Consider the following 26,642-nt stretch of genomic DNA (forward strand, 5'->3'; position numbering starts at 1 on the left):
ATAGGCAAAGACCTGCAGATGTCTGAAAACTCACAAGATGAGAAAATAACCAGGCAGAGAAGCCATTATGTGACGGCTATATGATTTATTTCCGCCCTTCTCCTTGACCCTTTCAGGTACCTACTGAGGACTTCTACTCAAGACTAGATGAAGTATAAAGACGTTTTCTTGCCCTCTTCTGTCTTAGTGGTGGGTAATATACCCCACTGCCGAAAAATATGCCGGCTACATAGGTGACTTACATGTTGCTGCCGGTCAGAAAGTATTTTCCACAATCTTGGGAAAAGTTGTATCCAAATCTTCTCCGCCAAGGGGGTGGCTATATGACACAGCTGGACAAAAGAGACGAGGAGGGCTCCGGTCTGTAGAAGACACAAAAGACAAAACCATAGGAGGAAGATGACGGCGTCAGACTACTGTAACACATCAGTGAACAAGGCCATCAGGTCCGCCACGATGGAGGACAAGCGGCACTGACCTTTACTTCACGCAGAGAGTCCAGGAATTTGTCATGTCTGTTGGTTAGCATATGGAGCTGGTTGCCGATGTCCTTTTCGGACTGCTCTTTAGTTTTGGGGTTGGTGCTTTGGTCGCCTGGTGCAAGCTCAATATCAATTTCAACATCCTGAATATAAAATAAATAATTTTATTAGCTTTAATATTGTAAAAATAAAAATATTTTTTTTCATAATTTTAACAAAATCAAAAAATATTTCCTAGGTGGCGCTATACTAAAAAAAAAAAAAAGCAATTTTATGAAAGCTGATCCGTTTCATACTTTATTAAACTAGAAAAAAAAAAAAAAGATTTCCATCTCGAAACATTGTGAAATATTGCTTGGTGGTCATCACCACATGACTGGTTTGAGGTTTAACATCTCAGACCCCTACTAAATGGGAGAATAAAGGGAATTCAGGCTGGAAAATGGGGTCACGCTTCACTTTGTTGCAGTCACAGACATGGGTCACTGGGCAGGCAACAGAACAGACAACGACTGCCGGCATCCCAGGATCAGTGGGGGTCCCAGAGAAGTGATGTCCTATCCTACCGCCTTTAAGAGGGAAGATCCAACAGTTTTAATGTTGTTGACCTGTTTCAAGTATTAGCCCATAGGCTCAGGCTAATAAAATCACAAACTGAAATCTTACCCACCATGAGGCAGTACTTATAGACGCCTCTCCATTACTAACTTGTGGGCTTGATGTCAGCGGCCATTAAACAGCTGACATCAGCCCCACAAATGTTAACCCCATTTGCCACTGCCACAGGGCAAGAGGGAAGTGCCAGGCAAAGAGACAGAATTGGCACATCTAATACATGTGCATTTTCTGGGGAGGCTGCGTGCCATTTCATGTTTGCTTACTAGCCTGAGAATACCAGCTCCCATCTGTCTGCTTTAGCTTGGCTGGTTGTCAAAACTGGAGGGGAACACCACAGCTTTTTTTATTTATTTATTAATTAAATAAACGGTGTGGGGACCTCTCTATTCTTGATAACCAGCCATGACAAAGCTGACAGCAGAGGGCTGCAGCCAGCAGCTGTCAGTTTTGCCATGCTGGTTATCAAAAAGAGAGGAATCCATGCAGTTTTTTTTCTTTTTAATTAATTTATAGTGTAGGAGCTGGATGATGACTACTCCCATCAAGCACCGCCTGCTCTGGCTGTTATAAGCGATAGCAGGTGTAGGCTGATGGGAGTAGTACTTGCATCAGTTGTCGCCTGTGACCAGAGGTAAACTTTTTACCTCCGGTCACAGCTGCGGGCTCATTTGACAGTGTGGGAGCCGCGGCTCTCTGACCCATGGTACTGATTTTACTGCCGATCAGAGCCTGTGTTTGCTCTGCTGTCATGCGAAGGATAGAATGGCAAACAATGGATGTTTGGGCCCCTCATTCATCTGAATGAGGTCCGGGTACTGTTACGATACTCAACCCAAACCTTTTTTTTTTTTATTGTTCAGCCGAACCCCCGGACCTGAACATCCAGGGGTTCACTCATCACTAATATTAATCCATATTATTGTTAAAGAAAAAAAAAAAAAAAAGGCATGGGTGACCCAATATCCCTATTACAGCCCAAAACAGTAGAGCAGACAGCAGCCATTAAGGTGCGACTAGCTGCAAGCGCAGTCTCACAGGCAGAGCCCCGTCTCACAGGCAGAGCCCCGTCTCACAGGCAGAGCCCCGTCTCACAGGCAGAGCCCCGTCTCACAGGCAGCGCCCCGTCTCACAGGCAGCGCCCCGTCTCACAGGCAGAGCCCCGTCTCACAGGCAGCGCCCCGTCTCACAGGCAGCGCCCCGTCTCACAGGCAGCGCCCCGTCTCACAGGCAGCGCCCCGTCTCACAGGCAGAGCCCCGTCTCACAGGCAGAGCCCCGTCTCACAGGCAGAGCCCCGTCTCACAGGCAGAGCCCCGTCTCACAGGCAGAGCCCCGTCTCACAGGCAGAGCCCCGTCTCACAGGCAGAGCCCCGTCTCACAGGCAGAGCCCCGTCTCACAGGCAGAGCCCCGTCTCACAGGCAGAGCCCCGTCTCACAGGCAGAGCCCCGTCTCACAGGCAGAGCCCCGTCTCACAGGCAGAGCCCCGTCTCACAGGCAGAGCCCCGTCTCACAGGCAGAGCCCCGTCTCACAGGCAGAGCCCCGTCTCACAGGCAGAGCCCCGTCTCACAGGCAGAGCCCCGTCTCACAGGCAGAGCCCCGTCTCACAGGCAGAGCCCCGTCTCACAGGCAGAGCCCCGTCTCACAGGCAGAGCCCCGTCTCACAGGCAGAGCCCCGTCTCACAGGCAGAGCCCCGTCTCACAGGCAGAGCCCCGTCTCACAGGCAGAGCCCCGTCTCACAGGCAGAGCCCCGTCTCACAGGCAGAGCCCCGTCTCACAGGCAGAGCCCCGTCTCACAGGCAGCGCGCCGTCTCACAGGCAGAGCCCCGTCTCACAGGCAGAGCCCCGTCTCACAGGCAGAGCCCCGTCTCACAGGCAGAGCCCCGTCTCACAGGCAGAGCCCCGTCTCACAGGCAGAGCCCCGTCTCACAGGCAGAGCCCCGTCTCACAGGCAGAGCCCCGTCTCACAGGCAGAGCCCCGTCTCACAGGCAGCGCGCCGTCTCACAGGCAGCGCGCCGTCTCACAGGCAGAGCCCCGTCTCACAGGCAGTGCGCCGTCTCACAGGCAGAGCCCCGTCTCACAGGCAGAGCGCGCCGCTCCACTACTACAATAAAGCAAATCTGCTGATAGAAGTATATAAGCAACTTGCAATAAATAAAAAGTGTCCCAAAACCTAATGAAAAGGTTAACGAGTAATTGTGAGATCTTGCTGTGGCATGTACAGAGGGTTTAGTCTCTCCGCTATCTGTCATTTCTTGGACTCCCCGGGAAACCGAGGTTTTGACAGATCTCACACATGGAACAATGGAAGAGGAAAAGCCTCTGGGTGACGCCAAAGCAACGGAAGTTTTAGAAATGCTTGTAAAACATTTAATTCCAATAACAGTACACAGCCGCGGCTATTCAAAGCAAAGACTTTTGAATTCCTTAAAAAAACAATACCTCTTCCTTGGATTCGCTGTTCTCTCTCTCCCTCGGCTCCTGCTTGACGTGGGTAACCATAGCGAACGCTGCCCGGTCGTGACTGTCGGCTAGATTGATGACATTAGTAATAGATGGGAGCATGGCGCCCTGGCAGCTTGTGCCAATCGTAGTGTTCTTCTCGCAGACCGCCAGCAGGAGCTGCACAGGAGAAAGGCCGGGGATCAAAGGGTTAATCGGAGGGACTAGGGCTTATATGTGTGCAGGATAGGGAGAAGGTGAAAAAGAGCCTTGTCTAATCACACAGGCGAGCGGGAGAAAAAAAAAATAAATGTTATCCAATGATTTCTTGTAATACAAAGAAATATATAGAAACCTTCCTTTTTTTTAGTCCCTTTAAACCTTTGCAGACATAAAAAGTCCTGATAAAAACTTCAATTACCCCCATTTCCCAGTTAAAAAAAAGATATATAAAACAGATTTGTTATAGTCAAAGTCCGATATACGAATATATAAAATTAAATATGTTAATAGTCTCTTCAGGGGGGAAGGACTTGAACTCTATAGCGCCACCTATTGGAAGTAGCGATCCTACAAGTCAATATCGACCCTTTAACAAGACAAGCCAAATTAGATTCTCAATCTGTAGACACGTGTTTTAGGGTATTGCCCCTCATCAGTGCAAAGTATGAGGTCTGATTTGGATAGGTGAGAAGCCAAGACTGGGATCTAAGGGTTAATGTTTCTCGTTGTGGAGAGTGACATGCCAGTATGAGGCTTATAAGCCATGCATGCTCCTCTGGGAAATTAAATCTGCATATTGTCTGTTCAGAGAGGAAGAGGACTTAAACTATAGCGCCACCTACTGGAAGCAGCAATCCTACAAGTCAATATCGACCTTTTCAATATAAAATTGAGTAACACTTACGGTTAAAATCAAAAAGGAAAAAAAATTACCCACAAAAAGATAAAATAAATGCAATAAAAAAAGTGATCAAAGTGTTGTATATACCCCAAAATGGCTCCAATAAAAACTGTGACTCAGCAAACAAACAAAAAAAAACACAAGAGCCATTAAGGTCCATGGACGAAATAGCCTTAATGGCGACACAGAAACAAAGAAACTCAAAAAACAGCGAAAACAATTTAAAAACAAAATGTAATTCCGCTACTTCACCAGACTTGGATTTTTTTTCCAGTTTTTCAGCACAGTATATGGTATAATGAATGGTGTCACTCAAAATCACAACTCACCTTGCAAAAAAAAAAAAATTAGAAAATCAAACATCATACGGCTGTGTAGATGGAAAAATATAAAACGTTATGGCTCTTGGAAGAAGGCGAGGGGAAAAAAAAATGAAAGCGCAAATCATGTGAAAGGAGACACGTCTTCCTTAAAGGGGTTGTCATGGATTAGAAAAAACATGGCTGCTTTCCTCCAAAAACCGCGCTGCCTCTATCTATAGGTTGTGTGTGGTAGAAAGCTCAACCCCATTTACTTAAAGGGAATCGGTCAGTAGGATCAACCCTCCTAAGCCGTCGATATGGACATGAAGGTCATAGGAAGTTGTATAAAATGACACCTTGATCTGATGTCTTATTCCAGAGAAATCCTCATTTTTCTTAATATGTAAATGAGCTGTTAAGATCTATGTGCCGGACATAGATCTCCCCGAAAATCTGCCTCCAGAGATTATTGTAAATAAAAGGGGGAGTTACCAGTGCAAGACATGTAGATCAGGAGAGCAGACTGTCAGTTAAAATAAGCCTCAGCAGCAGATTCTTGGGGAGATCTATGTCCCGCCTATAGATCTTAAAGCTCATTTCCATATTAAGAAAAATGTGGATTTCTCTAGAATAAGACATCAGATCTCAGATATTAAGGTATCATTTTATTCAGCTTCCTATGACCTACATGCCCATATAGACGGCTTAGGAGGGTTGATCCTACTGACAGATTCCCTTTATAGAAAGTAACAATACCACGTAGTACCGGTGGACAGGGTGGTGTGGGGTCTGGAAGGAAGCCGTGACCACTGTATATTTTGGGACATCTTGTCCATGCCAGCTTACCTCTATACACTGCTTAATCCAGAAATGATTGCCCATGGCTTCCCAGTTCTGAGAACAAGTGAGGTAAAGCAGCCGATCATACACTCGCCGCTTCATGGACGTATCAAAGGCCTCAAAGAATTTCGCCCGAATGTGGGGCTGCGAGCAGCGGAGTCCGGACAGGAAAGCAGGTTCCAGCTTGGCGGTGAGTTCACTCCCAGAGAGGTTCTCGTCTCTGCAAAAGGCAAAGCAGACGTTACATAGCCAACATTTACAGGAGAGGGGTCATCACATGGGAACGCGACAGAAAGCCATATATCAGGGGCTTCTGCTGCATGTATAGGGGCGCCTGGTCATGTTTTGTCACATGTATAGCAGCGCTGCTCAATATGTGCATCCACAGACGAAGAACATGCCTACTGAACATTAATAGGGGCTGTCACCTTTAAGAAAACTTTCTACTATTAGCTATTGTAGATATATATGCCCGGGCGGACAGCGCAAGCTGCTCAGCGGCTGAGTGACATCACCTCTGCAGACAATCAGTGATTGGGGCAGCGACGGAGTCAAAGCCATGGACCAAGGGAGGGTAAATAAAGTAATGCTTGTTTTTCTACAATGAACTGAGCATATAGAGAAAAAGTTGCTGGAAGGTGGACATCCCCTTTAAGCCCCATATACAAAGGACTACCATTTTTCAGATAAACCGGGCGCTTTACATACCTGTAAACATAATTAACAAGCTCCAGAAACTGTGCGTTTAACTCCAGGTCTTCAGGAAAGCGCTTTTCTATGTAGGTCATCATCTTCACCAGCAATATGGATTTTTCCCGCAGTGTAGGCGTCTGTGTAGTAAGAAGCAGGGTATGATACACAATTTACAGTCAGCATATTCATTATAAGCTTTCCCAGTGCGTACACTGAACAGATTATCCCAGATGCAGTGAACAGACTCTTAAAAAGGACCTGTCACCAAGTCATAAGTGGACGGTTTTTGCCTCCACGTTATTCTTGCTGATTCCTTGAACGTTCAGCTTTTTCCATTTTTAAATTCGCCATACAGTGTAAGAAATGTGGGCCATTTTATTCAGTGCTCAAAGGATCCTCAGGGGCGTGTCTTTAGGCTGCTTTCCATTATCGCTGAGTGACGCCCCTTTGTATAGGCCATAAATATTTGCACTACATAAACATTAACCCAAATCTTTGGAACCACATAACAGATATTGGGAAAAAAAACAACAAAAAAAGCAATACTCAGGGGAGCAGCAGTAATAATATAAGTGCAAAAACTCAACAAGACAAGATTTCATGTATAGGGGGGGAGTCTGGGGAGATTGCAGTTGGCCCAATGAAGCATTGAAATCCCAGCCCTAAATCTCCTTTTCTTTGATCCCATATTATCTCACATTACAGGTAAAATTGAGAAATATATAAGTCATATCTGTGTCTCGGGAGCGCAGTCACGTCCACCCGCTCTATCCTGTGTGTGGCTGTAAGACAATGGACTGCAGCAGGAGCCTCTCCCCACTGTCCTGTGTGCAGTAGAGGGCGGGGCTTCAGTCAGACAGAAGCAGAAGATGGGACTGATCATCAGGAGATCGACCCCCTGATTTTGGGATGTTGCAGAAACGCTGCTACAAAAGCTTTGCTTATAGTAACCATCATCTTTAAGGTTTAATGATCCCTTTAAGCCGGGAAAATCTAAAAGGTGGCTTCCATTATTATTTGCCTCGCCGAGCACAATCTCCTTCTGTGGCGGCCTCTTCAATGATCCGCTCCCCGTGTTACCGCTCCATGATGTAGCAGACACGAGGAGCATGGTGGGGAGACGCTGAAGAGCTTGTACAGCGCCCAAGGCAGTCGCAGGTTACCATGGCAACCCGAGCCGCCTGAGATTCCGAAAACGGAAGATCTTTGCCACAAAGTCACCTCTTCTTTGCTAAATTGCAGGAAAAAAAACACCTCCGCAGACACGGCAAGTCACAAAGCTGAAGAGCAAAAATTTACACTGCTGATCTAGGCTGAGGCATGCTGGGAAATGTGGTGCCACAACGGCTGGGGAGCTACAGTCCACTGGTGTAGATCAGCCAATGATAACCGTGCAAGGTGACCCACCTGATTTGCCGCCATGGGGGTGTTATTTTTCAGCCACTCCTCCACTATTTTGACCACCGCCCGGAGGATCTTGGCGTCTGCGGATTTCTCGATGAGAGACGTGAGAATGTTCGGTATAAAGTTCTTCCTCATTTCCATGCTCATGACGGCCAGGCGAGTCTTCACCAGGTCCAAACTGAGCATTACCAGCTCGCTGGTACCTGCTGGAGAGAAGGAGAAATGTCAGACGCCCGAACCCCAGGAGCTGGCACTCAATCATGGCGGCCGCCACGTATGGAGACAAAGCCAGGACTCCGGACGGCTGCTAGATGGCGTCATATGCGTCGTTTCCTGCAGGGTACATACCTGTGCTGGCGTCGGCGGTGCCCGCGGCAGCCTGGGGGTTCAGGTGCTCCCTCACCATCTTCTGGAGTGAGCGCATGAAGACGGATATGAGTCTGTCTATGTAGCTGGGGTTGTTGCTGCAGGCCGACTTCAGGATCATCAGGGTCCCTGCGAAGAGCAGACACGAGTGAGCGGCTGCCATGTCCTGCAGTACTGGGCACTATATGTAGTAAGCCAAAAATCGATCATTAACCCTTGTAGTGAGCACCTAATCGCTTTCTGTAAGTGTGGATACTGCCTGGTGTTCTCTGTGCACCAAGGTATCTCACAGAGCGGCAGCTGATTGATGGGGGACTGGTGTCAGACCAGCACCAATCTCATATTGATCACTTGTGGATAGGTTCTCTAAATGTAGGTGCCCAACAACCCCTTTATGGCGTGACTTTGGTAAGTCACACATCTCTACAAGCTGTGCCAAATAACTCCCAGTGAGCTCAGAAAACTTCTGGGAAATTGGGAACCCAGAGCAACTTACAAGGAGGCCAGGTAGACGGCTTTCCAGGACACCAGCGCAATCATGGTTTGTTCAACAGGAACCCTTTCCATTTGCGTTCACTAATATATTATATATATATATATTATATATATATATATATATATATATATATATATATATATATATATATATATATATATATATATATATATATATATATATATAGTCTATATATACCTCAGGATTATACTGTCCTCTGTTTTTATGCTTTTATTGAATTTATTGTGTATTCTATCGTTAATAAATAAACGTATGCCATTTTGGAACTTCGGTTTCACTTTGTTTGTCCTCGGGGCGTTTTCATCTTTCCTGGGATATGGGGCTACATATTTTCGTTGTAGTGCTCTCCTTCATGATTTAATATATTTATAGGGACATTGTGTGTACTGATAAAAAGAAAAAAAAAGTTTTGAAAAGTAAAAAAGATAATAAAGTTTTTTCCCCAGCTCCCGGCGTGCGACGGAGGATGCACAAGGCGTACGAAGGAGGATGCCCACGGCGTACGACGGAGGACGCCCACGGCGTACGACGGAGGACGCCCACGGCGTACGACGGAGGACGCCCACGGCGTACGACGGAGGACGCCCACGGCGTACGACGGAGGACGCCCACGGCATACGATGGGCACGGCGTACGACGGAGGACGCCCACGGCGTACGACGGAGAATATAAATGGCTTACGGCGGGGGATACACACGGCGTACCACGGAGGATACAAACGGCATATGACGGAGGATAAACACGGTGTACGACGGAGGATACACACGGAGCTGTGAATTGGAGCTGAGCCACAGTAGAAGACAAGGGGCACTACACTATACAGGGTTGTGGTGTACCCGTTCTGCACAGCATATACTTCCGGTTACAGTGGCACTGATATTTATGACCTCTACTAAGGATAGCACAATTAAAGGGATATTCTTGGAAGTCAAAGTTAACCCCTATCCAGATGGAAATACAGCAGTGGTCAATCATGCACTCCATTCATTCTTATGGGAGTGGTGAAGACCAGCTAAGTGCAGCTTATGGCTAGTAACCGGTGGTCTCATTAAGAATGAATGGAGCGGGAGCTCACATGATTGACCCTCGCTCCATTCTTATGAGGCTGCTCAGAACTCAGCGATCGGTGAAGGCCCCAGCGATCGGACCCAAGCAATCCAGTAGTTATTGCCTATCCCATGGATATAGAATAACCTCCCAACTTGAAAACTCCCCTTTAATATCTCAGTAATGGACAACCCCCTCAAGTTCTCCTTTTCATAAAACGGGGAGAGTAGACGTGAGGGAGATGGATAGAAGCTGCCGAGACGAGAGCTATTACTCCCCAAGTTTTATCATTCCATTATTAGTAACTAAACCGACAAGGCAGAAGAAAGCGGAAAGTGGCAGGTGTCTGCTAAGCGTAAGTAGATTACACCTCCATTGTCGGTGCGCAGCACATTTCTTAGCTTTTGACCTTGAAGCACTTTGCAGGCAACTGATTAAATTAACCTACAGTGTTTCCAAGTGTTTTGCACAATGCACAATGACACCTGACAAGAAGGCAATTCTTTAAGTAAAATTACACCTGTCTGCGGAGATCACAGGGGAGGACAGTGAGGGACGGCTCGCATTTACATTTTGCACAGCCTAGGTTCTTTTGCGCTATTATACCTGATTTACTGACAGAACCAATTCACAGCGGCAGTCAGACAGAAAGCTATTGTTCTGGGGGAAAAAAAATAAAACCCCTTCAAGTACCCACCGGGGGACGAGACGGTGAATATAACCAATACAGAAGACTTTTAGAAGAACATTTCTCTATTATCTAAAAAACTACTCACTAAAATTCTCAATTAAAGGTGTCCCTCGAAATAGCGCAAATGTGTGTTTATGTATTATTCATACAGAGAATGGGAAAACTTCTCGTACTAACGACTATGAAAGCCATCAGTCTTAGACGGGACTTCAGGACGTCTTAAGAATATTTCCAGCACTGGAGAAATCCAGCTGTGACCTAACTGACCGGCGTCCGTGGGGGCATCTTCACAGATTCAGCCCCGCAGACAAGTTACAAAGGCAGTCACAGCGAGTCCGGCACGTAACCCCGCACTTACCAAAGAGCTGAGATGGGTTTGCGTTGGTAGATTTCTCGTAATTAGTTAGACCTTCATAAATGACTTTGCCCACAGCGGCGTACAAGCATTCCAGCTCCTCGTACTTGGAAGCAACACTGGAGGTGCCTAGGAGAGAAACCACAGAGGATTAATATCACAGGGTCCACTGAATTACAGGGAGCAGAGGATCTTTTTCTGGATTTGGCTGTCCTCAGTAAGGGGGGCGGCTCCGCAGCTGTCTGCAAGACGGGGAAGGTGCCGCCCCAACTGTCGCCGTAAGAGGGGGAGGGTGCCGCCCCAACTGTCGCCGGTAAGAGGGAGAGGATGACGCCCAACTGCCATCGGTAAGAGGGGGAAGGTGCCGCCCCAACTGTCGCCTGTAAGAGGGAGAGGGCGACGCCCCAACTGCCACCCGGTAAGAGGGGGAGGGCACCGCCCCAACTGTCGCCGGTAAGAGGGGGAAGAGCAACAACCCAACTGCCGAAGGTAAGAGGGAGAGGGCGCCACCCCAACTGCCACCCGTTAAGAGGGGGAGGGCACTGCCCCAACTGCCACCAGTAAGAGGGACAGGGCGCCCTCCCAACTGCCGCCGGTAAGAGAGAGAGGACGCCCTCCCAACTGCCGAAGGTAAGAGGGGGAGGGCACCGCCCCAACTGCCGCCGGTAAGAGGGGGAAGGGCACCGCCCCAACTGCCACCAGTAAGAGGGACAGGGCGCCCTCCCAACTGCCACCGGTAAGAGGGAGAGGGCACCCTCCCAACTGCCGCCGGTAAGAGGGAGAGGGCGCCCTCCCAACTGCCGCCCGGTAAGAGGGTGCCCTCCCAACTGCCGCCCGGTAAGAGGGCGCCCTCCCAACTGCCGCCCGGTAAGAGGTCGCCCTCCCAACTGCCGCCCGGTAAGAGGGAGAGGGCACCGCCCCATCTGCCGCCAGTCTCGGGAAAGCACCACCCCAACTACCACCAGTCCCAGGAGAGTGCCACCCCAATCCCGGGAGAGCGCCACGCCAACTGCCGCCAGTCCTGGGAGGGCGCCACCACAATTGCAAGCGTAAACCTGCATAGCACAGACCACTACTATTAGATGCAGTTATGGTATCCACCACATTTATATCTCTGTTACACCAGAAGTTAGTAATCTAGCCAGGAACCTATAAATCTCTGCCCCAATCCCAGCTGTAAACTTCAATTATAAATATCCTAGGGCCATAATAGAAAAACTGGTGTTTCACGGAGACGTAATTACGGATAATGTATATTTCTAATGATCAGATTCAGTGATGACCAGCAGTGATTTACACTCATTTAATGTAAGTGGGGTTAATCATGTATAGCAAATGTGGATTAGTGGGATTCACCACGATCCTGATCATTTGATAACAAGATCGTCCAGGGTCAGGAAAATCACCGATAAGCTGTAAAGCCAAGAAGGACGTTAATGTTCCTGAACAAGTCGCTTATTCTCCACCCCCGAATATCATCCGAATCAGGACGGACAATGAGGGACACTATGTTAGCACCCGAGCAAGATCTCATAACGCATTATCCCAGCACGCTCGGTCATCACCAATTATTACCAATAAACATTATACATATAAGTATGATCATCCTGTAACTTACTGGGCTCCGTGGGGAAGACGCTCATCAATCGGGAGAGCAGAGTATGGACGGCTCGGAGGACTTTGGTGTTTCCGCAGGTCATGCAGGCGGAGATCCCTCTCTGGAGAGGTTTGAAGCTGCTGAGAATAGCCGGGTTCTGGAGCACAGTAAGGAGGAAGCTCAGGACCTCCAGACCGGTACAGATGTTGGCAAAATTGGCTTGGGCAGGCTGTTCCTGCAAAGGGGCAAATAAAACAAGAATTATGATTTACAAGACAGGTAGCACATGGAAATTCCAGTCAGGGATCCTACTTTTGACGTACATGTATGTCAAAGGTAGGGAAGGGATCTCATCATCATCCGGTCTGGGATTACATGACAAGACAAGTGTACGAGCCTTCTACAGAAGATCTGTGGTTAGTTCTCCAAGATGTTTGGAACAACCTTTGGATGAGTTCCTTCAAAAACTGCATGCAAATGTACCTCGAAGAATTGATGCAGTGTTGAAGCCAAAAGGGCGGTCACACCTTATTGATTTCACTTCTGTTTATTCACTTTGCATTTTGTTAATTAATAAAAATAAACTATTAACACTTTTATTTGTGAAAGCATTCTTATTTTGCACCATTCTTTCCCACACCTGCCTAAAACTTATGCACAGTACTGTACATTATTTTTATGGTAGAATGTATCAGTGATGGTCTCTCAGTCCCACACCAATCAGTCAAACCAAACTGTAGAAGCGCTCTGTCTATCCTTATCCTGGTTCATAAACCTTTTATAGCATTATAATACATATAGTCTGGCAACTTATGTATTGTCCCCTTCACCCGGTCTCAGATTTACATCATGCACATAAAATTCTTCCGTATCAGTAGCGGCGGGCGCATGACAACAAGTATGCAATTGAAATACTTCCGGCCACATTCCGACTAGACATGTGCAGCCTCGCTCAATACATTTGCATTGAGTGAGGCTGTGCACGTCTAGTCAGCATGTGACCACATGTATGCAAATCACATTCCTGCTGTCACGAAACCGCCCTTCCCAAAACCGGAGAATCCTCACAGTGTGCAGTGAGCGCGATGTGAAGATTCACAAGTCTGCACTCACAAGGGGTATTCCCATCTTTAACATCCTATCCCAATATAGTAACATAGTTATTAAGGTTGAAGGAAGACATTAATTCCATCTAGTTCAACCCATAGCTGTAATAATAATGCCAACAAAAACCTACACTTACAAATGTAGTATAGTTCATCTGATTCACTGTGTCACTTACCTATGTACAGGGCACTGCAGTAGCTTAGGTATACATGGTTATGACCACTCATATAGTGAGTTAGTGGTTGTAACCATGCCCTGCACATGGGGTAAGTGACAAAGCGAATCAGAAGAACTATACTAAATTTATATCTGGAGGTATTTGCTAATATTCTTACACCTACTACATATTGGGATAGGATATTGGAGTTGGGAATACCTCTTCAAGGCAGAATACCCTTTTTAATTTATTTTATAACAAATTCCCCTTTTAATAATCCAGAAAACCTTGGGTGCTCGGGCAGAGAGGTAGGGCTTAAAGTGTCCCACAGGTATGCCCCAAGAATAAGGCCGATAATGCCTGCCATACAGCATTCCCAGGAACAGTCATCACCGAAGCTCGGTGCACATCCATGTCCGGCTCTTATTCATCTATGGTGCTATTCCTGCTGTTAAAAGCACCAAACCCCCCCAAAAAAAAACATTTTTTGTAAAAATGGATCCGGCATTGCAGTCTTGAATCTGTTGACAGGCAGCCATGACGCTGATGTGACTACAGAAACAGATCAGTACAGTTTAACAACTTCATAGATTTCTCTATTTTTTAGTTTTAGAAAAAGAATACTTGCAATTGCATTGTCAAACTGCAGGATAAGAGTTAATTACGTCACTGTCACTCAATGTGACAGTAAAAATGACTGCGGATCATGGAAAAAATAAAAATAACTTGTGAATGACATTTAATCCTATCGGTCATGTGCAGCCTCTTATTAAAAAAAAAAAAAAAAAAAAGGCCATTCGACTATAGCAACCTATATGATTAACAGTTTATTATAAGGAACGGGCAACGAAGGAGTTTAAGGAGGATCAGTCACCAAATATTTCATTTTGAACCGGACACATGATGTAATAGTGGCTGCAGAGATTTTTCCTCTCCGCTGCAGAGATATTGGCAAAATATTTGGCAGCTAAACAGTTAACACAAAAATTAGGTCCCGGTGGGCATTCCCAGAGAGATTTCACTGGGGGCGTATACTTCTTCCTCTGAGGGTGACCAATCAGAAGCAGGGAGCAAAACACTGGGAAGAGAAGAACACGCCCCCCACAATATCATTGACAAACAGTCTGCTCTCCTCACTGCAGTGTGATGACGTGCTGGAGCATAGCAGATCTGAGTGTGATTAGCAGTTTTCAGTTCTCATCTCAGGAAGTCAGTGTGGAGTGGACTCCGTACAGCAGAGGTGACAGCACTACACTCGCTTTGGTGATGCTACTGTATATTTGGCCCTGCCAAATCAAGCTGCTTTGAATTTGATAGGAAAGCTACTGGAAGTGTTTGTAATGAGATTCAAAGTCTGCAGTAATGCCCCTCCCCCCACACTGACTCCTGGAAATGAGAGCTGTCATACTCAGGTCTGCTGTGCACCAGTACATGAAATCACTCTGTAGTGAAAACTGTCACAAACAGATTCCAAGTTATTGTGGGGGTGTGTTCTAATTTCTCCAGTGTGTTGCTGCCTGCTTATGATTGGTCAACATCAGAAAGAGGAAGAAGGACACACCCCCAGTGAAATATCTCTGAAAAAGTCTACTGGTATTTAACTAAAGTTAACTCATTAGGTGCCAAATACTTTGATTGCTAATATTTCTGCAATGAAGGCGCAAAAAAAACTTCTATTCTGCTCCAAAGCATCTCTTATATTTGTGTCTGGTTCAATATGACAAATTTGGTGGCAAGTCCTCTTTAAAGCAAGTTGGGGGTCAGAGACTATTTGGATTTTATAGATACACTCAGCCTATGTCAGACCGTCACTTAGAGTGGTACATGCAGGTAGTGTAGTGAGTCGGAAGTGTCAGTATGGGCACCTCTGCATAGGTAGAAATGTCAAAACGTCATCTCTAAATAGGAATCTGATCCTTCCCCGCTGAGACCCTGGGATGGCCCACTGAGATAAAAGCTCATCGCCTGTTTCTCAGGCTTCAGGACCCGGCTATTAATGTATCAGAGCTTAATTAATCAACATCTTTTGCATCATTGCATGTGTTGTGGTTGTCGAACAGCCACGAAACATGCAGCCATGGGGACTCGTGTTGAGTTGGTTTTTACACATGAAAACGACTAAGGTTTAGTATCGAAACAAGTGATGGAATAAAAACAGCTTAATATTGAATAAAGGAACTTAATTTCGGTTGCGTAACCTAAAGGAAGAAAATTAGCATTTACTGATAAAAATAACGTCATTTTTACTGAAATTGCAAATAAGAACACATAACGCAGCACAGGGTCAAACAGTTAAAAAGTTACATTCCTGGAGCGTCTTGCATGCTCTGCTAATTTGAGGTGTAGACACAGATTTTCAATGATGTTCAGATCATGGGACTGTGAGGGCCAATGTAAAACCATCAAGCTTGCGACTTTTGAGTTTGTCTATTGTGGATTTAGACGTGTGTTTAGGATCATTACCCATCCTCTTTTCAACTTTCTCTTTTTTACAGACGGTATTATGTTTGCATCAAGAATTTGTTGAAATTTTATTGAATACATTCTTCCCTCCATCCGTGAAATGTTCCCAGTGTTATTGGCTGCAACACAACACCAAAGCATGATTGATCCAGCCCCACGCTTAATGGTTGGCGAGATGTCCTTTTTGAGAAGTTCCTGAAATTCTATGCCTTTTTTTCTCAAACATACCTTTGATCATTGTGGCCAAAGAGTTCTATTTTAACCTCACCAGTCCACAGGACTTGTTTCCAAAATGCATCAGGCTTGTTTAGATGTTCTTTTGCATACTTCTGACTCTGCATTTTATAGTGAGGACGCAGGAGAGGTTTTCTTCTGATGACTCCATCAAATCCATATTTGAGCAGGTGTCTTTGAACAGTAGAACAATGTACCACAACTCCAGGGTCTGCTAAATCTTTCTGAAGGTCTTTTGCAGTCAAGCAGGGGTTCTGACTTGCTTCTCTAACAATCCTACCAGCAGCATTCACTGGAATTTTGCTTTGTCTTCCACTTCTTATCTTGACCTCCATTGTTCCTGTTAGCTGCCATTTCTTAATTACATTTCAAACTGAGGAAAGAGCAACTTCAAAACACTTTGCTATCTTCTTATAGCTGTCTCCTGCTTTGTGGGCCTCCACCATTTTCAGAGAGCTAGGCAGCTGCTTAGAAGAACCCATGGCTGCTGTTTTTGGCACAAGGTGAGAGGAGGCACGGTTTTTATAAAGCTGGGAAATTTGTATCACCTGGTCATTCCAAATGATGATCGTGAACAAGCCATAACCCTAGCAGGCTAATTAAGGTCTGAAACCTTGGTCAAAGTTATCTGAACCCACAAATCTCCAAGGGTGCCCAAACTTTCGAATCAGCCCATTTTCCTTCATGTAATTTTTAAAATGAAAAAAATTATATATTTTTTTATTTTTGCCTAAAATACAATGTGTCATTTAATTTTAGGCCCTTTAGAGATCATTTCATCTTCAACTTTCGTAACTGTTCATAGTAACAGTAATTTTGACCAGGGGTGCCCAAACTTTTACATGCCACTGTATATGTAAGAATGTGCAACTCCCTCAGATGGGAGAGAGGATACAATGGATATAAAATAATACCGACCAATCAATAACTACGTATTAATGGCATATACGAGATGCTGATTTACCGATACAGGAGACGACTGAAGACAGAAATCATTCCCACAATAAGAGTTAAAATAAAGACCAGAAAAGTGCGGTACTTCCAAGATATGGAAAATCACAGTAACGTGTCGCCATAAGAGGAGAATAAATAACACAGCATCATATATGAAACGTCAATTCATTAGCACAAAACTATATATATATATATATATATACCGTATTTTCCGGCGTACAAGACGACTTTTTAACCCCTGAAAATCTTCTTAAAAGTCGGGGGTCGTCTTGTACGCCGGGAATCGCCTTGTACGCCGGGTGTATATGGTGGGTGGGGGGGGGAGTGATCCTGATGACGACGAGGGGGCGTCTCACAGAAAAGTGAGTATCCCCCATTACCTTATCATAGCGCTGCAGCGTGGGGTCTCTGTGCTGGGAGCGGCGGCGGCTGCTGTGCTGTGGCGGCTCCTCTTCTGCAGTGTGGGGCCTGTGGGGCGGTGGCGGCGGCGGCGTATCTTCATGCAGTCGGGGCTCCTCCGGCATCTCAGCCTGGAAGCCCCGCCGGCAACTCCATCGGTACAATGCGCTGGCCTCCGGGAAAATGGCCGCTGCTTAGATTCAGATCTCGTTGAGATCTGAATCTGAGCATGCGCAGCCCCCAGCGGCCGGGCCACCGCATCGCACCTATTGAGCTGCCTCCGGGAAAATGGCCACTGCTCAGATTCAGATCTCGTCTCCCGAGATCTCGGGACGAGATCTGAATCTGAGCAGCGGCCATTTTCCCGGAGGCCACCTGACCGCATTGTACCCATGGAGTTGCCGGCGGGGCTTCCAGTCTTTGAGATGCCGGAGGAGCCCCGACTGTATGAAGATACGCCGCCGCCACCGCCCCACAGCACCAGAGGCCCCACACTGCAGAAGAGGAGCCGCCACAGCACAGCACAGCACAGCACAGCACAGCACAGCAGCCGCCGCTCCCAGCACAGAGACCCCACGCTGCAGCGCTATGATAAGGTAATGGGGGATACTCACTTTCCTGTGAGACGCCCCCTCGTCCTCATCAGGATCACTCCCCCCCCCCCAAAAGGCACATATTCACCGGCCCTATAAGACGACATAGGGTGTATAAGAAGACCCCCGACTTTTAAGAAGATTTTATTTTTTAACTGGTAAAGTTGGGGGGTCGTCTTATACGCCCAGTCGTCTTATACGCCGGAAAATACGGTATATATATATATATATAATAGAAACCAATATGCGTGAGGTTATTTTCCCCACAGGGATGTCTTCATTTAACTCACACCCCGGATTTGGCATCTATTCTTCTTACTTGGCATCATCTTTCTGTAAGTGCCTCCATCCTCTCCTAATGAACTGACATTTCCTACATGATGCGGTGTTATTTATTCTCCTCTTATGGCGACACGTTACTATGATTTTCCATATCCCTAGAATAGTGCACAGATCTGGTCTTTATTAAACCTATCATGGTAACATTATCTGTCCTTACTCGCCTTTCTATCCCGGTAAATCAGCATCTCTTATACGCCATTGATACGGAGTTGGTCGGAATTATTTTATTTGAGCTCAATCCTATAGTCACATTTTCTTTGAGTTGGTTATATAACATGTCTCTTGATCCATCGGTTTCGATAATCTATAGGTTTTTTTTCTGTTTTTTTTAGATTTTGTGGATTTCCCTTAATTTTGGTGGGGGGGGGGGGTCTAGCAAGTTATTGTGGTTTTTAATCATAATTGCGTTCTTATGTGCATTTTTAATAACACTGATGAGATTTCTATTAAGAGCTGCCAATTTTCTTCCATAGTGTCTTTTTTTTTTTTTTTGTAATTTCTCAAAATCCACAGGAAACGTTATAAATGTCTAACTGATGCGAGCCCTGTATATGGGAGCCGCAATCGTCTCGAGCCTTCCCGCGCACTACTCTCTCCATTCACTTTTATGGAAATTCCAATTTCGGAACTCCCATAAAAGTTTACAGAGATATACATGTACGGCATTGGCCCTGTTTTCGAGATAAGTTTTGATGTCCCTTGGAGGTGTCCTAAAAGTACAATCCAGCCACTAAATAAAAGGGCACCTTACCCTAGACCACCCACTGACTCGTTATAGAGTCCCCCATTAATCTGGGGCGGAAGCGATTGGTCGAGCAAGGTTGCTTCTTACATTTTTTTTACTTTCCTTAGAGCTGTGTATGGCCAATAAATAGTAAGTACCTAGCCTATTAAGACTCTCCGAGGCAGGGCAATGGATTTAGATCAGACCCCAAAATAAGGCTGTATAACAGAAGCGCCTCTGTGTGTCCTCAGTGCCGTGAAGCAAGCAGCCACTCACCACAGTCATTAGCAGCTTATCGAACCATTGCAGCTTCAGCTCCGATTTGGGCCACATGTCGGCACGCAGGGCCGTCTTCAGGAGGTTGACACAGCGTCGAGATAGCAGCTCTCCTGGAGATCCGGCCGTGTTTGAGTTGTCATTAACCTGCACAACAGGAACCAACAGGCATCACAGATTACTAGGAAAGCCGGCAAGAAACATCCTCCATAGCACATAATGGACACGGTAAAGGAGACGACGTGACGGATGCAACAGGATGATGTGCGGACACATCCCAGAGCCGGCATCAGTCTACAGAAAGAATAAATGAAAGAGGAAACGATCAGCTATCCATGCAAAATACTATTAATAATAACAGGATTTTTGGTTGCTTACCGTAAAATCTGTTTCTCGGAGCCTTCATTGGGGGACACAGGAACCATGGTGTATGCTGCTGCCACTAGGAGGCTGACACTATGCAAATAAAAAAGTTAGCTCCTCCTCTGCAGTGTACACCCTACCGACAGGAAGTAGGATATTCAGTTAGTGAGAAAGCAGTAGGAGAAGCAACGTGTAAACGAGAAATAATAATAATATTATAATAATAATAATCTTCATTTATACAGCGCCAACAAACTTAAGCAGCGCTTTACAGTCTAAAAGTTTCAAACACTCAAAGAGCGTTCAAAGAACACAAACGTTAACAGTATAACACAATAAACAGGGCTGTTCAACTTGGGAGGGTGCTGTGTCCCCCAATGAAGGCTCCGAGAAACAGATTTTACGGTAAGCAACCAAAAATCCTGTTTTCTCTATCGCCTCTCATTGGGGGACACAGGAACCATGGGACGTCCCAAAGCAGTCCCTGGGGTGGGAACAGCAGAAAAACTCCATCCAGGACGGAGGAATCACCACTGCCGCCTGCAAGATCCTTCTGCCTAGGCTGGTAACTGTCGAAGCGCAGGTATGCTTATAACCTTTGGGAAAAGAGGTAACGGAACACTAGGTTACCGCCCAGCAAAGTTGTAGGGAGGATGCCCCATGGTGTACTGCCCAGGAGGCGCCCATTGCCCGGGGCAGAGTGAGTCTTAATACCATGAGGAAGCACTCTGTTCTTGACCCAGTGAGCCTCCAGAATGGCAGATCTGATCCAGAGAACAAACGTAACCTTGGAGGCCGGCAGGCCTCTTGGCGTATCGTCTGGAACGTCAAAAAGACAGTCTGTCTTCCTAAAGAAGGCGGTCCTAGACAAATAGATCCTCACTGCCATGACCAGGTCTAGCCTGTTCAGCGAACGCCCCAGAGCAGGACAAAGGTGGGAAGGACGATCTTATTTAAGTAAAAGGAGGACACCGCCCTGGGAAGAAAAGGCGACGAAGGCCGTAAAAACTACCTTATCCTGGTGAAGAACCAAGAAATGGGAAGACAGGAGAGAGCCACAAACTCAGAGGCGCGCCTAATGGAGGTGAAAGTCACCAGAAACGCCACCTTGCGGGACAAAACAGACAGTGAGGCCTCATGGGGAGGTTCAAGGGGGGGGGGAACCCCACTGAGCCTCCAGAACAAGATTGAGGTCCCGGGGATCCGCAGAAGTCTGGAACGGGAGAGCCGCATGCGCCACTCTTTGAAGAAAGGTCCTGATCTGAGAACGGGTCGTATATAAATCTTTGTACCGTGATAGCCCATAGCTAAGGACCTCTGAAAGGGACTTCAGAAAAGGGATGGAAAGGGTTGCTATCTGACCCTTCAGAGAACTAAGGGCAAGACCAGCATCAAGTTCTGCCTAGAGAGAATAGCCAAAATGGAAGGTTTCAACAGCAAAGCTGTTAACTTGAGCCACCAAGACCTCTGCGGCAGATGGGTCCCTGGTACAGAAGATCTGACCAGACTGGGAGCCTCCAGTGGGAGTCCGCGAGGAGATGGACGATCTCAGCGAACCAGAACCTTCTGGACCAATGTGGTGCGGTCAGAATGACCGGCACTCCCTCCACATTGCTCTCCAACAGCCTGGGAAGAAAGGGAAGTGAGGAACAGAAAGGAAGTACAAATTGCGACCCAGGAATGGTCAAAGAATCGGTATCCACAACAAGAGGATCGCAGACTTGGAGACAAACGGTGGAACCTTCCTAAGCAGTCGGGCCGCCAGGAGAGCCGTGTCCGGAGTTCCTCATCAAAGGCAAATTTGAAGGAAGACCTCTTGAAGCACGAACACCTGTCCTGCCGCAAGGCCGTCATGGCAGAGAAAACACTGCGGCCTAGTAATCCACACCGGGGATATGCACTGCTGATAGTGCAGAAACCGTCACCTCTGCGCAGAGGAGGATATTGGATACCTCCGCCATTGCCAAGAGACTGATTCCGTCCCTGGCGATTGACATAAGCCACAGTTGAGGCATTGGACGTCTGGATTCTGACTGGCAGACCTCTGAGAAGCATTTCCCAGAGACTCAGGGATAGAAGAAAAGCCCCTATCTCAAGGGTATCGATTGGCGGAGAGGACTCTTGCTCCGACCAACGCCCCCTTCAATGACGGATGGCGAGAAAACGCCCCCAGTCGGGAAGGCTGGTGACCGTCGTCACCACCCGCCTTGGGAGGACCGGACCTGGGGAATGAGAGGGGATGACAGCCACCAGTTGAGAGGCTATTAGAATCGGTCGGATTGGAGGATTCAGAGACAGTACAGACGTGTCCAACTGAGGAATGGGCAGCTGAATTGGTCTCAAGTAGAACAGCGCAAAAGAGAACGCTTACAGAGCTGTCACCATGCATCACAGGAAAGTCGTAGCTGAACGGAAGGGAGGCAGCCGAGGGCCCTGCAGAGAGCGAACTCCGTATGGAGAATTGCCCGCTTCTCAAGAAGAAAAAAACCCCCGGCGGTGTCGAACAACATGCCTAAGAGGACGAGACGCTGACTCGGAACAAGACAAGACTTTGATCTGTTGGCCAGCCACCAGAAACGGGACCGGGAGTCGTGGACAATGGACAGACTCTTCTGGGCCTGAGGCTTGATAAGGAGGACTTCAAGGTATGGAATGAACACTAGGCCCCTGATCCGCAAGGAAAATCAGGACATGGAGCAAAGCATCTTGGATATCCATGGAGCACAGGAATTCCTGTAGATCCATGGAAGCCAGGACTGAACAGAGGAACTTCATCCTGAAATGCCGCAGGCGGAACCTTCTGTTGACTAACTTCAGAGACAGAATGGGTCGAACAGCGCCGCTCTTCTTCGACACTACAAGCAGGTTTGAATAGAAACCTGTGAAGTGTACCTGCTGTGGAACGGAAACAATAACCTCCGAACAAAGAAAGAAGCAATTCCGGGCCGCGAAGCGAACCGTATCTTGTAACTGGAGGATACCACCTCCCTGATCTAAGCGTCCTCCACCGAAGCCAGCCAAACATCCCTGAAAAAAACAGGAGATGCCCGCCCAAACTGGAAGAAACGCTGGGCCGTTGGCATTAGTTATGCCGAGGAAGAGCTGCCAGGTCTAGGCCTGGTGGACCAACCATGGGAGTTGCGGGAACGCCGGGAAGGGATAGGCGTAAAGGAAGCCTTTACTCTAGCCAGACGAGATCGCAGTCTGTGATAGCTAGAGGAATCTTCCGAAGCCACAAAACAGCGAAAGGACGAAGGGAACTCGTGCCTCCCGTGGCATCATTAATAATTTGTTCCAGCGTGTAGCCAAAGAGACACCCCCTGGAAGGGGAGGCCAGTAAGCGACTTCTTGAAGACAAGTCCGCCTGCTGCGTCAGATGGCCACCATATTGCTGGAGGTGTGAGCTGCACAAGCCGCGCATCTAGGGAGGCCGATACCAATATATATCCCTGCGTAGGAAATTTGGTCCGTCCGGACAGCTAGCTCCCCGGGAGGAGCTCCAGCCGGGGTGCTCTTACAAGGCTGTTTAGTCCATCTATCTATGGTCCCTGAGACCCAGGTAGAGGCAATAGCCGAGGCACAAAGTAGAAGCAGCCGTTTCAAAGGCTAATTTATCCAGCGGATCTATAATTGTATCCTTTGAACCCATGCCAAGTTGATAGACAGTCTGGGAACTGAAGAGTCCAGAATTGCCGAGGAATCAGTCCAGTTAGCGATGAGCTCAGGAGAGGAGGAATATAGGATGCCGAGATGCTTCCCTGTCTGAAAGCATCTGGTATGGTTCGCATTTCCCCTGGTAAGTACCACTACAAATTCAGTGTGTGGGGCAAAGACATTGGAAGGTGGTTAGACCGTCTAAACGAAAACCGCCTATGCCGCGGGTTCCGTAGAGGTATCCATGATGCTTAGGGTCTGGTTGGTCGCATCTGAAACTTCCTCTGCAAACATGACCAAGGAAGCCCGTTTCTCTCTCGAGAGAGAGGATGATCAGGAAGAGGGATCTCACCGCTCCAGACCAGAGGGCAAGATGGAGCGGGAAAGAAAGTTGTCAGACGTCCATGGGGCTGATGGTGGACGTCCTCGTCTCCTCCAACCGACAGGCTCTGGAGGGCGAGTGGGTGGGGAATGGAGCTGGGACCGAACCTCTAAGCATGCTTGTGTGCTAGGATCATGGTCCTGCTGTCGGAACAATGAGGATACGGGGTGGCGGTACATGCCGTACTCATAGTCCATAATGTGGGATTACAGGTGTGACTGATCACCCTGTATCCCTTCTTGTGGCCTGAGTTGAACAAGGCTGGACGGAGAATCCTGTGACCCACTAGCAATTGCGGTCAGTCACGGACACGAAGTCGTGACATCCTGGTGAGGTCCGCCCCAGACTGAGACAGAAGGAAAGCCCACCCAGGGTAATCATGGGTCTCGGTCTCACCCTTGGTAGGGACTCCTGGACAGGGAGATGCTGCAGCTGACAAGAGGAAGCAGGAGGACGGGGACGCTCTCCTTATAGGATAGGCCTGGGAGCAGACACACTAAATGATGCCCGAAGGTTAGGGGAACAGGAGAGGGGAGTAATAGACTGCATAGCAGCGTTACTCACAGTAATAGTAGAGTCCTGTAGGCTGCTCCCGGCTGTAGCTGCGACAGGCATCAGGGCACCAGCGATGAAACGGCAACCTAAGGAGGATGCAGGGGGACCCCGCTTGTGCTGGGAGAAAAAGGACCCGGCTGCAGTCTGGATGAATGACCGCTGAAAGGGCGCTGGAACGTGCGCCCTGCTGCGATGTGGCGCCAAGCAGCGGCGTAGAAGTCATGGGCCCGGGAGCACCAAGATGGCGGCGGTGGGCGGGGAGTAACAAGATTGTCGGGCGGGAGAAAGCCCGCCCGAAAAAAAAAAAAAAAAAAAAAAAAAAAAACGGAAGTGGAGGAGCGCGGTACCGGAAGTAGGCCCCGGCAGAAGCCGGGACCTAAATTAGAGGCCGGCGCCGCCGGAAAAAAGACCGCGGCCCCGGAGCAGTGCGCCGCAGAGCAGCGCGGCCGCCTGACAGTCGCCAGAGGGAACGAAATTACCAGGGTCGCGGCGCCAAAGTAGGCCCCGGCCAAAGCCGGGGCCTAAATTAGAGGTCGGCGCCGCCGGATAGAGGAGGATACTGCGCAGGCACAGGACGGCCGCCTGCCATGCATTGCAGCCGCAGGGGGAAGAGGTGCCCCTGCAAAGTGACATTGCGGCCGCAGGGATGAAGGGGATAGGTAAGGGGGAAGCGCGGCCCTCCACCGCGCGAGATAAGCTCGTCTATTCCCCCACTGAGGGTGGGCAGGGAAAGATCTGGGGAATATAGGGAAAATACTCACCTAAACATCCCACGTCGTCCGCTACTAACCTGAGGGGAATGAGACGTCCAGGGAGCTGTGATGGACGTCCTCGTCTCCTCCAACCGACAGGCTCTGGTGGGCGAGTGGGTGGGGGACGGAGCCAGGACCGGACTTCTAAGCACGCTTGTGTGCTAGGCTCTTGGTCCTGGAGAGGGATCTATGAGGATACGGGGTGGCAGTACACGCCGTACTCATAGTCCGCATTGTGGGACTACAGGTGTGACTGTTCACCCTGTATCCCTCCGGAAAATCTGAAAAGAAACGACGCACATTGAGGTAGATAAGGGTCTAATGAGAGACCCGTGTCCACCTCCTACTGACACTAAGCTAAACTGAATATCCTACTTCCTGTCGGTAGGGTGTACACTGCAGAGGAGGAGCTAACTTTTTTATTTGCATAGTGTCAGCCTCCTAGTGGCAGCAGCATACACCATGGTTCCTGTGTCCCCCAATGAGAGGCGATAGAGAAAACCAAGTCTCCGCATGGTTCTGATCGTAGGGGCATTGGTACTGAACTATGGGAACTGTCATAAAACGTATGGCTACGAAACGCATTAATATGATGGATTGTGAGAGTCCGACCTCCAGGACCACCACGGACCTGCACAGCAGCACTCACGACTAATAGAATGTAAGTGAATGGCTCTGCCTGCATCCCTACCGGTCTGAGAGCTGGAGTCAGTCTCTTGGGTCTCCGGCAGTATTATAAGTTAATATATAATGAGCTTTCACAGCCACATGTGACATTAAGCCGGCCATACTCTATAGGGGTATGGCCATAACTCTTATTTGACAGCAAATGCCTCTGATACCACCCGTCCCACCAGGCAATACCACCCGTCCCACCAGGCGATACCACCCGTCCCACCAGGCGATACCACCCGTCCCACCAGGCGATACCACCCGTCCCACCAGGCGATACCACCCGTCCCACCAGGCGATACCACCCGTCCCACCAGGCGATACCACCCGTCCCACCAGGCGATACCACCCGTCCCACCAGGCGATACCACCCGTCCCACCAGGCGATACCACCCGTCCCACCAGGCGATACCACCCGTCCCACCAGGCGATACCACCCGTCCCACCAGGCGATACCACCCGTCCCACCAGGCGATACCACCCGTCCCACCAGGCGATACCACCCGTCCCACCAGGCGATACCACCCGTCCCACCAGGCGATGCCACTCGTCCCACCAGGCGATACCACCCGTCCCACCAGGCGATACCACCCGTCCCACCAGGCGATACCACCCGTCCCACCAGGCGATACCACCCGTCCCACCAGGCGATGCCACCCGTCCCACCAGGCGATGCCACTCGTCCCACCAGGCGATAGGGTCTGTCGCACAAGGCGATACGACCCTTCCCACCAGGCGATACGACCCACCGCACCAGG

At 48.3% G+C, this 26,642-nt stretch overlaps 1 protein-coding gene across 5 annotated transcripts in view; it reads right to left on the bottom strand.

Annotated features, from left to right (window-relative positions):
• The window catches only part of TRRAP (transformation/transcription domain associated protein), a 165,515-nt gene that overhangs the window by 80,661 nt on the left and 58,212 nt on the right, over positions 1-26,642 (bottom strand). For 3 of the 5 annotated variants that reach the window (XM_077274905.1, XM_077274904.1, XM_077274901.1), the window contains 10 exons: positions 19,507-19,653; positions 12,279-12,492; positions 10,664-10,789; positions 8,033-8,179; positions 7,688-7,890; positions 6,296-6,417; positions 5,594-5,807; positions 3,542-3,721; positions 479-625; positions 243-362 (listed from right to left, as the gene is read on the bottom strand). In XM_077274905.1, coding sequence (XP_077131020.1) covers positions 243-362; positions 479-625; positions 3,542-3,721; positions 5,594-5,807; positions 6,296-6,417; positions 7,688-7,890; positions 8,033-8,179; positions 10,664-10,789; positions 12,279-12,492; positions 19,507-19,653 — 1,620 coding nt within the window. The remainder of the gene's footprint in view (positions 1-242; positions 363-478; positions 626-3,541; positions 3,722-5,593; positions 5,808-6,295; positions 6,418-7,687; positions 7,891-8,032; positions 8,180-10,663; positions 10,790-12,278; positions 12,493-19,506; positions 19,654-26,642) is intronic. The other 2 variants (XM_077274906.1, XM_077274903.1) reach the window with 1 other exon arrangement.

The sequence above is a fragment of the Ranitomeya variabilis genome, chromosome 7 (assembly GCF_051348905.1).
Source record: "Ranitomeya variabilis isolate aRanVar5 chromosome 7, aRanVar5.hap1, whole genome shotgun sequence".
Taxonomy (NCBI): Eukaryota; Metazoa; Chordata; class Amphibia; order Anura; family Dendrobatidae; genus Ranitomeya; species Ranitomeya variabilis.